Source organism: Sarcophilus harrisii, chromosome 1, assembly GCF_902635505.1.
Source record: "Sarcophilus harrisii chromosome 1, mSarHar1.11, whole genome shotgun sequence".
Taxonomy (NCBI): Eukaryota; Metazoa; Chordata; class Mammalia; order Dasyuromorphia; family Dasyuridae; genus Sarcophilus; species Sarcophilus harrisii.
In genome coordinates this window covers 684,564,364-684,581,379 of record NC_045426.1, presented here as the reverse complement: position 1 = coordinate 684,581,379, position 17,016 = coordinate 684,564,364, and the positions used below count along the sequence as shown (strand labels likewise).

Here is a 17,016-nt window from a genome sequence, read left to right as displayed (position 1 = left end):
TGTGCCTCTCTTCTCCGCCCCCTCCCGTCCTCTGCCCCTGCCTCCGTCCGTGCGTCGGTCTGCCTTTCTCCTTCCCTCTCATTCTTCACCTCTACCTTCCTCTCCATCCATCCGCCTCTCTCCCCTGCATCCCTCTGTCCGTACACCTGTCCTTCTCCTTCCCTCCCACGTCCCCCTGCCGTCCTCTCCCCATGCATCTATCCCCGCGTCTCCGCTGCCTCTAACTCCGTCTCCCTTCTCTTTTTGCATCTCCCCCAGGCCACCTGCCCCTCCCCCAGCTCCCTCTCTTCTCTACCTCTTCTGTCTCCCCCTCTGTGTCCGGCCCTTCCGTCTCTTCTCCCTTTCCCTCCCCCCCCAGCGGCCTGTCCCTCTGCCAGTCGTTCATTTATTTTATCATAGTCTCCTTCTCTGTACAGCAGGAAGTCATGACCGATCCGCCTCTTTAGGGGCGATAACCATTAAGGACTACCAGCAGAGGAAAGCGAAGGGCGCCATGAGATGGGAAATCTGCTGGGGCACAGGAAACAAGACTTCTGGCCCGGCCCTACAGCCTGGCTCCTACAATTTAAACTCTCTTCTACCTTTAATCCTCCAGCTCCTTCATCTTTAAAATGATGGGGCTGGAGGGTGGACTGTGGATGAGATGATCACCAAGGCCTCTTGTAAATCAACATTTGTCGTGGGCTGGGCCTGGAGTCAGGAAGACCCGAGTTCAAAAGTGGCCCCAGACACTTACTGGCTCCGGGACCCGGCTCAAGTCATTCCACCTGTGCGTCCGGAAAATGGGGACCGTAATAGCACCTACCTTCCAGGGTGGTTGTGAGGAGCAAGTGTAATAAGAACCCTAAATTCACTTAGCACAGCGCCTGGCACGTAGAAAATGTTGTAGAGATGTTGGCTATTATTTTTCTGTGTCATTGGAGGCATTCCATAAGCACGGAAATACACTTTATATATGGAGATATGCTAGATTGCATCTGTTCACACCAATTATGTTGGGATTTAACTCTGACCAAGTTAATCTGTTTTCATTTTCTCAACACAAATCAATGAGATCATTGTTTGCCTGCAAGGCACTCCTTTGAAAGGTGAAGCTTTTGTTTTTCATAATAATGATTTTTTTTAAAGCCTCCAAAATATAACGAATCCCCAACCCCAAAGCCTATTGCTGCCCAGGTAATTAGGAGAGCACAGTAAGCAGGACCTGAACCCATGTGCTCCCAACCTCCTCTGCTTCTCCTTTCTTTACCTGGCTACATCGATGGGTCTCTTTGCTGCTCTGGTGGTCTCTCAGGGGATCGAGAGGCCATCCCCTCCCCACCCCCAGAGACACACACTTGTTGGGGTCACTTGCCCTCTGTCATTCCTCCAGCCTCCTGGGCTTGCTCTCTTTCCCTTCATCTCTCCCTCCATAGTGGAGCCTTCCCTCCTATCTATAAACGTATGTGGATTTCCACAGATTTCAGAGCTAACACGATTGCCCTCCTACCTGAAATAACTGAATCTGCCATGACAGAGAGAGAAACTGCTATGGAGCTCCTCCCTCCATGAGCCTGGACCTCAGCTTGAGCTGTGATTCCCCAACTGCCTCAAATCACCCCAGGAGTTCTGAGTTCTCTGCAGTTTTGGAGGCCCTGAAACTCCACTAGTCAGATTTCTGTCCTCAATCTTCTTTCCACAAGGGCCTGTTGGGAAACAACCCTCATATAATTCTGCCTTTTATGCACGAAATGGAAGCTTAAAGTATTTATGACGCCAGATCTCGGCTTCTATGCCCTACCTATGGCTCCTCCTGGAATTTTCCAACCAGGCTAATTCAGGCAACAGCCAAACACTGAGGAATCTGGCCCTAGTCCATCCTTCCTCTCTAGGGCTCTGGAACAGTCTGAGTCATCCCCTCCTGAGCAGGTTGTCCCCATCTTCTCCCTGAGCCTGTCTCCCCTGCCGCAGCATCTGCGAGATGCCTTATCCCATCTCCGGGACCAGCCCCGTACTTAGAACGACGCTTGCTTTGCTGCTTCCTCTCTGCTCCTTGAAAATCCAGCCTTGTTTACACAGACTGGCTGCTCTCTTTAGGGTTTTGTGGGCGCTGTCGAAGGAAGGGCTGGGGACAATTTGTTCTCTGGAGAGTTGGTCTCTGGAGCTGGTCATTAGCAATGCTCTTCTGCCCAGTGGCCAACCCTCTAAAAGTGGTTCAGAAAATCTGGCCAAAAACCAGACTAGGGAAGCAGCCCCTTGAACAAAGTCCTCCCCTATACCCTGCGAGGCCCTCTCTAACCTCAGCTGGCTGCTCCTATTGGTCTTGGAGCCTGGGAAAAGCTTTCACACATTAGACACACGGCATTCTTCACGGGATCCTTAGAAGACCACAGAAATCTGCCATCTTTCCCCCTCCCCTCCTGTCCTGGTCCTGAGAAACCAGTCCCAGGAAGAGCATACTAGCTCCATGACCTGGGGCTTTCTAGAGGGAGTAAGAAAGTGTCCCCCCCCAAGAAAAGTCACGCTAAAGGGGTGGCTCCTCATAGTTTGTTTCTAAAGCCTGACCACCAGGACTTAGTTTCTCAGTGTGAAGTCTCTGGTCTTTGAGGATCCTGGGACACAATGTCAGTGTGAGGCTCAGGGTGACCACAGGGGTCGTGTATGGGGGACCCGAAAAGCTTTCTCTGGGGATACTCCTGTAGTCAGACCTTACTGCCGATTAATCTGTGTCTTTTTCTGAACACTGCCTGGGGAACAAAAGGCTGCTGAGGCTGTAATGGGATTCAGTGGAAAAATGAGTACTTGGTGATGCACTGAAAATGAATGGAAATGAGCTGTGTTTTAGAAGAAATCAGATCGGCTCCTAAATGATGTCAGAAAAATAAATCATCTTGAACAGAACATATATTCTGTAGTGGTTTTTTTTTTTTTTTTTTTTTTTTTTTTTTTTTTGCATCAAACCATTTAGCCTTGAAGGATGGACTGTCTGGCCCAATTGGTTCTGGCTCCTGGAGCGTCCTGACCTATTTGGACATGATGTGCGTGAGCCGGGACCTCCATGGGCAGCGTTTCCAGGTTTGGCCGAAGATTGGGGTGAGCACCCTTAAATCATCAAGAACCAAAGGATCCGCCCAGAGATGGACTAACTGAAATTTTGGGGAAAACCTGGCTCTGGGGCATAGGAGTGGTGTAGATGTCCTGCCAGCCAGGGTGGTGGGTCCTGTGTGGAGTATTTGCTAACAAGTATCTGTGCATCTCTCCGGGGTGCATCTCACTGAGCTCTCCCTGGACACCTAAGCTGAGGATATCCCGCTCAAGGCAGTGAGGGCAGTGTGGGGGAATGAGCAATGGGCTTTATTTGGAGGACCTCAGTATACAGCCCCACTCTGTTACTTCCTATGTGACCTTGGGCAAGTCATTTACCCTTTGGTGCCTCAGTTTCCCCTATGAATGAGGGGGGCTGGAGGAGCTGATCTCCTACAAGCCTTCCAACACTAAATGACTGGATGATGAGGACTGGCCACATGAAGCAAACTGGGAAAGAAAGAAGTCTGAACAACAGGTGTCGCTATTCACTAATAAAACCACTATCATTCAGGGCTCTTACCTGCCTGCTCTGAATTTTTCAGTGTCAGCTCATATGTTAAATCTAAAAAAAAGGAGAAAAGCCGTATGTTATTTGGGGATTGTCACCGGCAGCGGCAACTATCTATTCCAGGAAACACTCTCGTGAGCCAGCCCGTACGGGAAGGCCCTCCTCTGGTGAATGGCATTCCAGACAGCAGCCCGAGAGGAATGACTCCGCTACCAGAGTGCTCAGGGCGCTGGGCCTGGACTCAGGAGGACCTGAGATCAAATGTGGTTTTAGACACTCACTGGCTGGGTGATCTTGGGCAAGTCACTTCACTCTTTGTCTCAGTTTCCTCACCTGGAAAATGAGCTGGAGAAGGAAATGGCAAACCACTCCATTATCTTTGCAAAAAGAAAAAAAAAAACCAAACCCCACCCAAAACCGAAAAACAAAACCGAAAAACACCGCCACCCAACCAAACAAACCAAAAAACAAAAAACGAGGTCAGAAAGAGCCCAAACACCAATACCAATGAGCTGATGCAGATGGGAGGATGCTAAAAGGTGGGAGCTTTGAAAAGCTCTCTCCCACCCCAAGAAGAATAGGATACCAAATTCATTTTTCATCTCTTTATATGTCCTGGCTGCCCAGAGAACTGATTTCTACCCCTTGCCCTTTTATAATTGTAATTATGGAATTTTTCATCTCTTTATATGTCCTGACTGCCCAAAGAACTGATTTCTACACCTTGCCCTGTTTATAATTGTAATTATGGGATTGAAACAAGATGGGTAACAGGGTGGGATCACAGTTATAATGGGGTCTTAATCCTTTAACATTAACTGGGAGCGGGCGGCAAAATGGACTAGCAAGGTCACACTCCTTATCTGGTGACCCCAAATAAACACTTGACAAATGCTTTTTCCTTAATACATGACTGACAGCTAGAGTTGGACCGACTGACAAGGCAGTGGGACGCCCCTTCCCCCGCATCCCCAGGATCCTGGGCGCATTTGGCAGAGGGCCCCTGCAAGGCGCAGAGCCCGGATGCCCAGGCCAGGCTACCTGTGCAGTGTTGCTGCAGGCGTCTTATCTCAGCGTGCAGGCCCTTCAGGGTGTTGGCGTGTTCCCGTTGAAGGAACAACAGGTTCTTCTGGGCACTGTGCAACTGGTTCTCCAGGTTTGAGGCTGCCATGCTGACATCCAGATGACCTGCAATCGAACACCCACGTTGGTCAGAGGAGCACCGGCTAAGCCAAGCAAACAGGAAGCTCCACAAGGACCCCCGGATGGGCCTGAGGCAGGGGAGGAAATGGGGGGGGGGAGAATTACCTGCAAACATGGACTCTGTGTGCACAGCTAGGGCAGTGAGAAGCATCCAAAGCAAAGGAAATGGGGAGCTCGGGAGGAGTCCCTCTTTCCAAGAGCTGAGAAAGTCAAGTTCTAGAACTGGATCTTTTGGTAAAATGGGGGAACAAAACCCCCCTCCCAGGGGATTGTAGGAAGTAGGAGTGCAGCAGGACAGGGAGTAAATGGTCACAAGAAAGACAACGACTGGCTGGCTTTCCGAGCCAAACCAGCCTCAGGGAACGATTTCTACTCTCTGACAAGGCTGCCCCAAAGTATTCTGGACCTGGTTCCCCTTGGAAGAGATAAGAGGAATCAATCACCCGGAGGCTGCCGGCTCCTCAGGCGCTGAAGCCCCGCCGGAGGCTGCTGGAGCCCCCCACGCGCGTCAGGAAGGGAGGCCGGAAGGCCACGTCTCCGACCCCGCTCCATCTCCAGCCAGGGGGGATTTAACAAATCAGCTCAAGGCCATCATTTCTGTGCCTGTTGCTATGGAATAGATGTCAGAGCTCCCCAAAGCGGGCGTGAAGCTTTCTGATTGTTGGATACTTGTTACCACGGGAACAGCCACTTTCAGGCTCAAGGGAGGAAAGTCAAAGAATCAAGGGGAACATTTTGTTCCCATCCCAGAAAGGTAAAGCTTGGCCCTTTTGGGGTGAAGAGCTTCTGCCAGCGGCCAGGAGAAGCCTTCTCTCACAATCAATCCTCAGGTAGAAAGGGCCCTATGGGTAATGACGGAACCACGTGCCTCCTGAAGCCCCCATTTACAGGAGGGATGCTGCTGCCTTCCAGCTGGGGAAGAGTTGATTTTCCCTGGGAGTTAAGGTCATGGTGACCACTAGGTTCCGCTGCTGGGCCCAGGCTACTCGGAAGGGAGCTGCTGGCTGACATCACGGGGCTTCTTGACCAATCAGCCCCCTGCACTCCCTAGGCTGCGGCTGAGCTTTGGAGCAGATAAGAGCTTTATTTCATCATCCCATTTCCTAAGTGCTCACTTATTGATTGACAAAGGACCAAGTGAGATAAGAGACCCTTACCCGAGTACGCCGGCCTTTTGTTAATTGAGCTTTTACTGCTTAAAAATGGACACTACCACCTATTAACAAATGTTGAAACCTCTGAGCTGGGCGGAATGGGCAACTACATTGAAGCATAATGAGTTTATCAAGGCCTTTATTGATTTAAAAAAAAATGATGTCAGAACCTCGTTTTCCAGCACAGCTGAAGGCCCCTTTCCCAGCTCTGCCTTCTTACAATCACTCACAACGGACATCGGAATTGAGTTCCCCCAAACGGAAGTGCCTCTTAATATCTAACTTCTGCTCAGCAAATTAGGTCCACAGCTGATCAAAATAAACTGTCCACAAGAAGCTGCCTGTAAGAGCGGAAACAATGGATATTCGAGGTCACACCCCAAGGAAAGCTGCTTCATTTGGCTGAAAATAGAGCACTTCTGAAAGGGACTTGTTTAAAAAAAATTACTATAAAAGCCAAGGTTTTAATAAAATAAAGCTCTGGATGCTGAGTCCACAGCTACTTGATCCACAGTGCTCTAAGTAGTCCTGGGCTTCCGAGCAGTCAGGACAACTCACCTTGAGTTTGGGGTGATTTTCTTTTTTGGCTAAGGCCATGGGGGTTAAGTGACTTGGTCAGGGTCATACAGCTAGGAACTATTAAGTGAGGCTGGATTTGAACTCAGGTCCTCTTATCCTCAGGGCGGGTTCTGTATCCACTGAACCATTGAGTTGTCCCTTAGGGCTGATTTTAAGAGGGGGAGCCACCCAATCTAGGTTATCCATGAGCCCAGTTTTTCTAATGGCACAAAATGCCACCCATTGGTGCCTTCTCACTCACTTGTCTTCAATTTCTCATAGATCCTCCACGACGTATAATGTAGCCAATGTCCCTAGGCTTTCTTTTAGGTCTTAACATTTTATGAAGCTGTCCATGCGGTCATTGATCAATGAATCAAACGCTGTTTGACCCTCCGTCCCAAGTGGCCCCCCTCTCTTCCTGGTGATTTCTCCTAGGCAGAGCTCTAGACCGTTTCTGCCCATCGTGATTTCTCCACTGGGGAGCCTGAAATTTTGATGCTTCAGAAACTGACATTCTGTGAGTTTCTTCCCTGTTAAAATGGACTGGGGGCTGGAGGTAGGTGGAGGTGGGATGGGGGAAGGCATGAAGAAGAGGAGGCTGGACTTAAAGGCCTTGGAGGTTCCTTCTAAACTCAATCACCATTTCTGGCAAAAATTGTAACACTGGGAATTTACACCAATAAAATCACACATCTAGACAAAGGACCACGTGGAATCTTTCTGGAACATATTGATTACATTAAATCAGGCATGTCTGTACTTGAAAACAAAACCTTACTTCTATAATTTGTTGATGACAGTCAAGGAGGCGAGCTGCAGACACACATGCACAGACAAATGAAAAAAATCCTGTCGGGCCTCGTACCAGTCTTAGCCTTTCCAGGACATGACATGAAATCTAATTTAGATCAAAAATACATATTATGCATTCGTTTCCATTCTGACTGTCCTGAAAGGCACCTGTGTTCTATTGTGGTCATTCTTGGGAAATGTTGTGACAATGAAATACACCCTGGAAGTTGTGTAGCCAGAACCAATCTAGATTAAAAGAAATACAAAGAAAGGAAAAAAAAAAACCCAGGAAGACAAAGAAGACAAAGAGGGTGTGATGACAGAATGTGTGACCTTGAAAGCTGGAGATGATGAGAAGCAAGGGGTACCATAGTACCTGCAGAGCTGAACCTGACATTAGGAAGACCTGAATTTAGACCTAGTCTCAGATGTGTTCTCACTGTGAGACCCTAGCTATGTCATTTCATGTCTGCTTGCTTCAGTTTTTTCCTCTCTAAAATGAGGATCACAGCAGCACGTTCCTCTCAGGGTTGTTGTGAGGATCAAAGGAGATAATAATCTGAAAGAGCCCTGCCACAATAAGGACTTATATAAATGTTGAGGTTGAGAGGCAAGTATTCCTTTAATTGTTCAGTTGTGTGATCTCCATCCCTCTCTTTCACCAGGTCCCCTGTTATATTTCCAGGTGTAAGTACTTAGTAGAAATGCCATTAGTTAGAAAAGCCCAGCCCGAATGTTCACAGGGACTGTTTGGGTCCGACCTGCGGCAGAGCCTCTGAGCTCCTACTGTTCTGATCGGCCACAGTCGGACACACTGATACTTGATTCTAACACAGTGATGTCATTTTGGTTCTCTTTGAGAAGGAAGGACATCAACCAACCAACAACACTAGCTGGGCAGCCTGTGTATGGTGGGTACCCCGGGAGCAAGTCATGGGAAACCATTCCCAGGTCCCAGCGCTGACCATCCAGGGAGAGGCACTGAAGCGAGAGGACAGAAGTCTGGCCTTGGAGTCAGAGAGCGCTGCTTTAAATCTTGCTTCTGACACTTATTTGTTGCCAAACTGTGGGCAAATTACTCAACGTCAGCTAACTCTGGGACTATACAAACTGCAGCTAAGAAGGTGAGTTGTAGTAGCAGAGGGACTTTCGATACTGGGAGCGGTTCCTATAATAATAATGAAATCCCCAAAAGCCTAAAAAAGACCAACAAATCCCCTCTGGAATGCTTTCGTCGTTTGACCTCCAGGAATAGCAACAGAACTGACTTCCAGAGGAGGCGCCACAGCTACAATTCAATGTAGGAAAAACAGGCTCTACTCAGATTCTTATCAAGGGACAATAAAGATATGGATTTAGCTATATAATTAGAGCAGCTATTAGACAGTGCGCTATACATATATGATATCTAACTGAGAAATAGGGATGACTGTAAAGACTTCCAGAACAGCTCATGAGGTATCTGTGACATCTTCTGAATAAGGGACGCGAAGTGGCCTTTTTCATCCATTTGCCAGAATGTGGAGCCAGGTCAGCAATCACAGATGAATAACATCTTGGGTGAGCTGTGTCTATGTGGTGAATGTGGCCCTTGGAAGGGGCGGCTGAGATGGCAGCACAGCACACACAGAAAACCCGGCTCTATCCAAACCATGGCTTTTGTCTTGAGTCACTGCAGTTTTGGGTGAAAGCTTGGCAGGGAGCCGGCTGCAAGTCTCTTCCCACCAAGAACAAATAGTTTGTTTGCAGCCCAAAGCTAACACATAGGTCAGGGACCTGGCTCTGGAAGCTTTTCTAGGCTGGGGAGGGGTCATACCCAGGGTGGGGCCATCAGGGGCTTCTTCCCCCTCGGCTGTTGAGGACAGGACAAGTTTTTGTCCAACAAATGGCATCTGTTCTCTTCTGTCACAGGTCAACTTTGCAGCTAAGGCAGCTTTGTCCCAGCATCTCGGAGGGGTGACATGTCTTTTCCTGTTCTGTCTCTGAGTCTCTACTAGGAGAGTTCCCCTTTCAAATGGGAGAGCAGTCAGAGGGAATGTTGTGTTTTTGGCAGTATCTTCTAAATCCTTCCTTCCCCTATCAGGCCTATGCGTGCACAGATCACACATCCATAAGACTTCCATATATAGTCAGACCACAGTTTGCTCTATGTCCTTTACCCAGGGTTCTTGTTCAGCTTTCATATCTTAGAACAGAAGTTTTCAAACTCTTTGGTCTTAGGACCTATTTATTCTCTTAAAAATTATTGAGGACCCATCCCCAAAGAGCCTTTGGGTTGCTTTTGTTGAAATTTACCATGTTAGAAATGAAAATATGTTTGTGTTATATGAAAAGTTTTGACCTGTAGTCCTCATGAGAACTTCTGTCATAAATCGTAAGAATCTAGAGGGAACCACGCTGTTAGACAGGGAGTTCTTTGTCTACTTGGTTGGTGGTTGTCCTTTTGTTCTTGCAAAGTAACAAAATGTTATAATCACTATGTTAGAGTCAAGATGTAGTGTGTCTTAAGGTGACTGATCAGACTGATATGAGCTGTGAATGCACAAATGTGAATTTGTGCGTCAGGCACAAATAGTTCACAGGAAGTCACTAACTTTGCGTATCTTCTGTTTCTTTTGGGCTAATTCAATTTGGCTTTGCTCATAGAGCACAGAACCTTCTCTGATGAGGGCACGACATGCCAGGAGGTCCTATGCCAGCGTCAACCATGTCATATAATTAATTCTAGAATTCTTTTCAGAGAGGCCTTCAGAGAAGTCACTTTTTTGGGACCCCTTGTGATCGCTTGCCCTATGTGAGTTCTTCAAAAAAGTCTTCAATCAAGCATACATTTGTCGTTTCAATAACATGGTTGTGCCCTCTGCAGTAGAGCTGGAATGCCTGGCAGTTTAGTTCGAGAAAGGACTCAGCATCTGTTATCTTATCCCCCAGGTGATCTTCAGTATCTTCCTGAGACAATTCTAATGGAAGCCATTCAGTTTCCTGGCATGGTGCTGGCAGATTGTCCAGCTTTCACAGACACACGAGAAGGTCAGCACAACAGCTCTGTGGGCCTTCAGTTTGGTAATCAGTCTAATATCTCTTCTCTCCCACATTCTCCTTTGGAGCCTTCCAAAACCTGAGCTAGCTCTGGCAATGTTCATGTCAATCTCATTATTGACGTGTGCATCCCTGGAAAATATTTTGCCAAAAGAACTAATCCCCAGCATTTAAAACTTCTCCATTTGCTGCAACCCAGGGTTCCACATATGGATGGTGTGGTGCTGGCTGGAGCCCCTGTGTTTTCTTAGTGTTAATTGTTAGGCCAAAATTAGCAGCAGAGAATCGATCATACTTTGTTGCATCTTAGCTTCAGAGGCTGCACTGAGTACACAAGTTGACATCAATCCCTCCCTAGCGGAAGTTCCAACTGAAAAAGGTTTTGAATGCCATTAGGCCTCCTTCACTAGGAATCACTCCTTGGTGCTGGTTCTATTCTGGCTAAGATTTACAAGGTTGGGGGGTGGGAGTGTCCCACTGCTCATACAAGAGCTGACTGAAATTTTCAAGATTATATGTCAAGAACAGGTTATCCTCCAGGAGTTCAAGGATGCCTTCATTGTCCATCTCTATAAAGGTAAAGGGAATTGATTGTCCTGTGACAATCACAGGCAAGGTCACTATCACAGTTACTGTCAATATTTTTGCTGAAGTCCTCCTAAATAGGCTGATACTTCACCTGGAAGTTGTTCACCCACTTCAGGAAGGACCGAGGAACACTCAATTTGGTGTTTGCTGCCCAGCAACTCTGTCTAGTACTTAGCAGAGGACCAGGCAAATTCACAATGATTGAACCAAAAAAGCACCCTCCAGTTTTAGCTATTAAGGCAAAAACTCACCATTCGACAAATACTCCTGGGAAAACTACAGAGCAGTCTGGTAGAAATTAGGCATAGACCAACAACTTACACCATATACCAAGATAAGGTCAAAATGGGTGCATGATTTAGACATTATGAGTGATATAAACAGATTAGCAGAGTATGGAAGAAATTATTTGTCAGGTCTGTGGACAGGGAAAGAGTTTATGAACAATCAAGAAATAAAGAGATTCATGGGGGGGGAGGTAAAATGAATGATTTGGGGGATATAATGAATAATTTTGATTATATTAAAAAGGTTGTATATAAACAAAACAACTATAATTAAACAGAAGAGAAATAGAAAACTAGGGAAAATATTTGTAGCAAGCTTCTATAATAAAAATTTCATTTCTAAGATTCATAGCGAATGAAATCAAATTTATAAAAATAAATTATAAAAATAAAAACCATTCTTCAATTGATAAATGGTCAATAGGCTGTTTTCAGAGCAAGAAATCCAAGCTACCAATAATCATATGAAAAATGCTCTAAATAATTAGTAATTACAGAAATGTAAATTAAAATAACTGAGGTACTAACTCACTCTTTTTGGACTGGAAAAATTGACCAAAAAAAAAAAAAGGGGGAAATGACAAACATAGAAATGAGTACATAAATGCATTGTCGGTGGAGGTGTGAACTGACTAATCCAACCATTCTGAAGAGTAATTTGGAACTGTCCCTCCCCAAAACCCCCCAGCAGTTATAAAACTATATAAAGTCTAACTCAGCAATACCACTACTAGGTCTATATCCCAAAGTGATCAAAGAAAAAGGAAAATGAACCCATATGCACAAAAATATTTATAGCAGCTCTTTTTGTAGTGGCAAAGAACTGGAAACAAAGAATTTCATCAGTTGGGGAATGGCTGAACAAGAAATAGCATGTGAATATGATGGAATGCTACTGCGCCTTAACAGATGATGGAGACAGTTTCAGAAAAAACCTGGGAAGATCTGTATGAACTGACGTAAGGTGAAGTGAGCAGAACCAGGGGAACAATACACAGCAAAAGTAATATTGTAATGATGATCAATTGTGAAAGACTTCGTAACTGATCTTAATTCCAAAGCATTCACTATGAAAAATGCTATCTAACTCCAGAGAGAGAGAGTACAGAGTACAGAAAGTACTCCCTTCTTCCTTCTCTTCCTCTTTTTCCCTCTCTCTCCCTTTTTCTGTCCCTTCCTTCCTTCCTTCCTTCCTTCCTTCCTTCCTTCCTTCCTTCCTTCCTTCCTTCCTTCCTTCCTTCCTTCCTTCCTCTCCTTTTCTTCTTTTTGTCACAGCCAATGCAGAAATACATTTTGCATGACTTCACATGAGTAATGGATATTAGATTTCTTGCTTTCTCAATGAAAGGGGAGGGGATGAAGGAAGAGAATTCAGAATTTAAAATAAAACAGAATTAAAAAACAAAACAAAAACACCCTCCAGTTAATAGAAGCCCATGTCTTCTCTTAACTTTTATCTGTCCCACTCCCTCCTCCCCCAGTAAGTAGTTAATTATCCTGAGATCAGTGGCCACCACATGAAGATAACTGAGAGAAAAAAAATGCAGACTACAGAAAATTATAAATTTGAAAATTTAGCACATAATAAAAACAGACATTTCTCTTTAAAAAAAAAATGGTTGTAAGAATGCCCTTAGCTGGATTTTTTCCTTATTCCTTATCCAGAAGATTAGAGACAAGTCAGATGTCTATTGATATAGAGATTATTCCTTTTCAGATATTGGCCAGACTAATGACCTCGTTTAGTCTCATCACCAAATCCCTGAGTTGGAAAGTGCCTCAGAGACCAAGGAGGTCCAGAGCAGCCTCTTTCCCTTTGGAACAGCTCTAATTTGTCATCAAGGTCAAATCTCCTTCTGAGAGGTCCATAACACTGCTCCCAGTCAGCACAGCTTCATTCAATCAGAGACTTTAGTGATATCACCTTATACACACTCTACATCAGAAAAGCGTAACTTCCCAAGCTTCTTTCTTTCTACGGTCCTACTATAGGACCAGGCTCCTGAGAGTACTAGGCTTAAAAGGCTCCATCATTGTTGGGAAATTATTCTTAGTACTCTCTGGTGCCGGTAATCTCTCGGGGCCAAATGGATAAGGCTTGAATTACTTCTATGATGCTGGTGTCTGGTCAGCTTGGTCCTTATCCTCCCTAAGGATCAGGGGATATGACCTGTCCAAAGTCATAGTATAAACAGGGGTATGACCAGGGAACAAAATCCAGGACTCATTCTCAGCCCAATACACCCCTTATATTTTCTCTACAATGAAACCCAAATAATGATTCAAGACTTTGTGTTTGGGGAACAGCTTTTCTCTGAAAATTTCAGAGCTGCTTTTGTCTTCCAAAAGAGTAGAGCAAGATTCCTGGGAAGATAGAACACACTTTTTAATCAGGAGTTTATGGCTTCTGACTTCTTCTGGTCTTCAGATTTGTTCTAAATGGTCAATAACAGAAGAAATTATGATTTGAGCCCTGGAGGAACAAGGTGAAGAGGGCAAATCATTCTATTCTACATTGTAAGATCATATAACTCAAAATAATTACATCAGCTAAGGGAGCCCAAGTTCTTTGTACGGCATCGCAAGGTTCACCAAGCATAAAAACCTTTCGACATAGTTCCTGTAGGTATGATTATCCCTGTTTTATTAGGAAATTAAAGCTCAGAGAGATTTAATAAAATAATTAGTAAAAGAAGTATTTCAATAAATAAGTGGTTTGACCATGGACACATAGCTAGTAAAGGTCGGAGGCAGGATCCCATCCCTGCCTTCTTTTCTGTGCAGCTTTATTTATAACCCAGGTTGCCTCTCACTAGTTCTCCTTGTAAGGGGGTGGGATGGGGTGAGGAGGCCCTCCTTGCTTAGGGGTTTATGTTCAGAATTCCTCCAAAGTAGCAGAAAAAAGAAAACTTCTCAGGCCCAACAGATTTTCCTGCTCCTAGGCTGGCTTGAGCACAGCTATTGATGCAACTATTCTTGTCTTTGTAAATGCTTATGGAGTGAAAGGCTGTTTCTCAGGAGCTGTCTGGGAAGCTGAGTCAGCTGCAAGATGATTCCTGAGGAAAAGATGGTCATTTCTGCTCATCCTCTGCTCATTCAGCCCCGAGCCTCTCTGCGAGAAAAGGTTCTGATCAGAGAATCTAAAAATCAGACCGTTCTCGAGTGGGAGGAGTTGCTATCAGACTCACACTAAAACATCACTTTATCACGTTTTCCCTTGCTCAGGAATCGCACTGGGGGTCTCACTTTCAGTTTCCACATATGCTGCCGCCACTTAACCTTGTTTTCTCCTTTAGCAACACCTCAGTTAAGTGAAGCCCAAATGAAGAGAAGCCTCAATCCACCCCGTCCAAGGATCTGTCGGAAAGTACGTTTGTGACACAAGCTTGAGGGACAGTCTGGTGGTGCCCTTGGAAGATGTTAGGGTTGGAGTCAGAGGCTGGGCTTAGGCTTGGCTCTGCCCCTTAATCACTACCAGACTTTGGGTAAATGACCTAACTGTTCTGGGTCTCAGCTTCCTCATCAGGAGATGAGTTGGACTTGATGACCTCCATGGCTCCTCCCACATCGAAATGTCTGATTAGATCTGCCCACTGGACATTGTGAATGGGCCTTCCTCAGGGATCTCAAATCCAGCATGTCCAAAACCGAATGATCTTGGTCTCACAAGTCCTGCCTCTTCAAAGCTTCCCTTTCCCTTTCTCCAATCACTGGTTTCTGACCTGGGGGGTATCTGCCTCTCCCAACTCTTGCTCTTCCTGCACACATATTGAATCCATCAGCAAACCTTGTTTCTGCATCTTTTACACAGGGCTTCCCCTCATTACATGTACTGGCAGGTCACTCTCATCAAGTCCTCTCCCTCAACCCATCCTCCATGCCACAGTCAGAATCGTTTTCCTGAAACATTGTTCCAGCTGAACTCCCAATAAGCTCCTTTCTATTTCCTCTAGCGTAGGGAATGGCTGCCCATTTCTTCTAGCATAAGGTACAAATCCCAGGAATACCCTGGAGCCCATCCTACCTTTGCAGCTTTAGGACACCTTACTTGCCCTTCCCCAGTCTAACAGTCAGTCATACCAGCCTCCTGTTCCTTACACAAAGAGCTCCATGGACTCCCTCTGTACTGGTTCCCTGTGCTCTTCTCATTTGTGCCTCTTGGAAGCCTTGGACTCATCTCCTGGTCCCTTCATTTACTAGTGTCTCCATCCTCATCCCCTTAGTGTTCTCCTAATGTGTTTTGTACATGTTCTGGGCATATCTATTATTTTCATGCTATCTTCCCTCCTTAGGATTTAAGTCCACTGAGGGCTTATTTCATTCTTGCCTTTCTATCTCTAGTCTATGGCAAAATACCCAACACATAGTAGGTATGTATTTGATTGATTGGGCCTATTATGCTGCTTTCCTTGCTTATTCTACTTCTAGCCCAAGTTGATTTCCTTTTTTGGGTCAATTCCCACTGAACTGAGTGTTTACCCAGCCACTTGGTAATCCCGTTGTTTTTGCTACTGGTGCTGTTCAGTTGTGTTCAACACTTTTTGACCCGATTTGGGGTTTTCTTGGCAGAAATACTAGAGCAGTTTGCCATTTTCTTCTACAGCTCATTTTACAGAAGAGGAAATTGAGACAAACAGGGTAAAGTAACTTGCCCAGAGTCTCATAGTGTCTGAGTTCACATCTGAATTCAGGAAGATGATTCTTCTGACTTCAGACCTGGTATTCTTATGCACTATTTTCTAGTTATTTCAGGAAATAGTTTCATCTTCCAATTAAATAGCAGCATCCTTAAGGCAAAAGCCACCATGTCCTTCGTTTCCCTTATATGCCACACAGCACAATACTAGGCACATAGTAGGTATTAAAAAATTGTTGAATGAATCATTATTGACTCAGTGTCATGTACAGTGAAGCTTCAGAGAATGCCGTAGAGATAACCAATATCTCCAGTCCTACTTATGATTTTTTACCAGTAATCTTTGTCTTCAAATTACCCACAAATAGCAAAATGGATGGATCTGAGTTTTATCTCTGTTTTCTTTTGTTTTTATTATTCTCTTCAGAAGACATTAATAAGAAGGGGAAGAATTGGATTTTTAAAAGTTGCAACATTATTTTATCAATGACCTATCTGCAAGAAGGATAAGAAATTCCAAATTTTAGAAACTGACTTGAGACAATAATATTTAAATGGGCCAGAATTTACTCATTCCATAGAAATCTAAAATATCTTGTTTACACTAATTCACAGCTACCATGTGAAAAGGTGATGCTACTTTTTAAAATTCTAAAATTATTTCTTTTCATCTCTGGCAGGCTTTGTGTTGAGCTAAAACTTGGATCTGCTTTTGATTGCCTGATAATAAAATTTCTCACTTCTAAAAGTTTAGGACCCTTTTAACCAAAGTATTACATTGCTTTTATTCTCAGAAGCATTTTAGTCATATCTGACTCTTCATGGCCCCATTTTAGTTTTCTTGGCAGAAATACTGGAGGGGCTTGCCATTTCCTTCTCTGGCTCATATTACAGATGAGGAAACTGAGGCAAACAGGGTGAAGTGACTTGCCCAGGATCACAGAGCTAGTAAGTATCTGATGCCATATTTGAACTTGGGAAGATGGGTCTTCCTGACTCCATGCCCACCACTTTATCTACTGTGCAACCCAGTTACCCTGAGCAGCTTCTGAGAAGCATAGTCCTAGAACAAGTTGAGCTTATGTTTCTAACTGGTCATACTTTAATGAAATTTGTACTGTTCCACTGGAGTTATTTCCAACTCAAATTTAGCAGACATTTGATTGTTCTATTCAAAAAGCC

General features: G+C 45.0%; 1 protein-coding gene across 5 annotated transcripts in view; it reads right to left on the bottom strand.

Annotated features, from left to right (window-relative positions):
- Nucleotides 1-17,016, bottom strand: part of CCDC92 (coiled-coil domain containing 92) — a 49,608-nt gene that overhangs the window by 1,542 nt on the left and 31,050 nt on the right. For 4 of the 5 annotated variants that reach the window (XM_031948436.1, XM_031948433.1, XM_031948435.1 and 1 more), the window contains 2 exons: nt 4,616-4,762; nt 3,587-3,628 (listed from right to left, as the gene is read on the bottom strand). In XM_031948436.1, coding sequence (XP_031804296.1) covers nt 3,587-3,628; nt 4,616-4,745 — 172 coding nt within the window. In that variant the 5' untranslated portion in view covers nt 4,746-4,762. Of the gene's footprint in view, nt 1-3,586; nt 3,629-4,615; nt 4,763-5,220; nt 5,819-17,016 lie in introns of those variants that run through there. The other variant, XM_031948432.1, reaches the window with a different exon arrangement.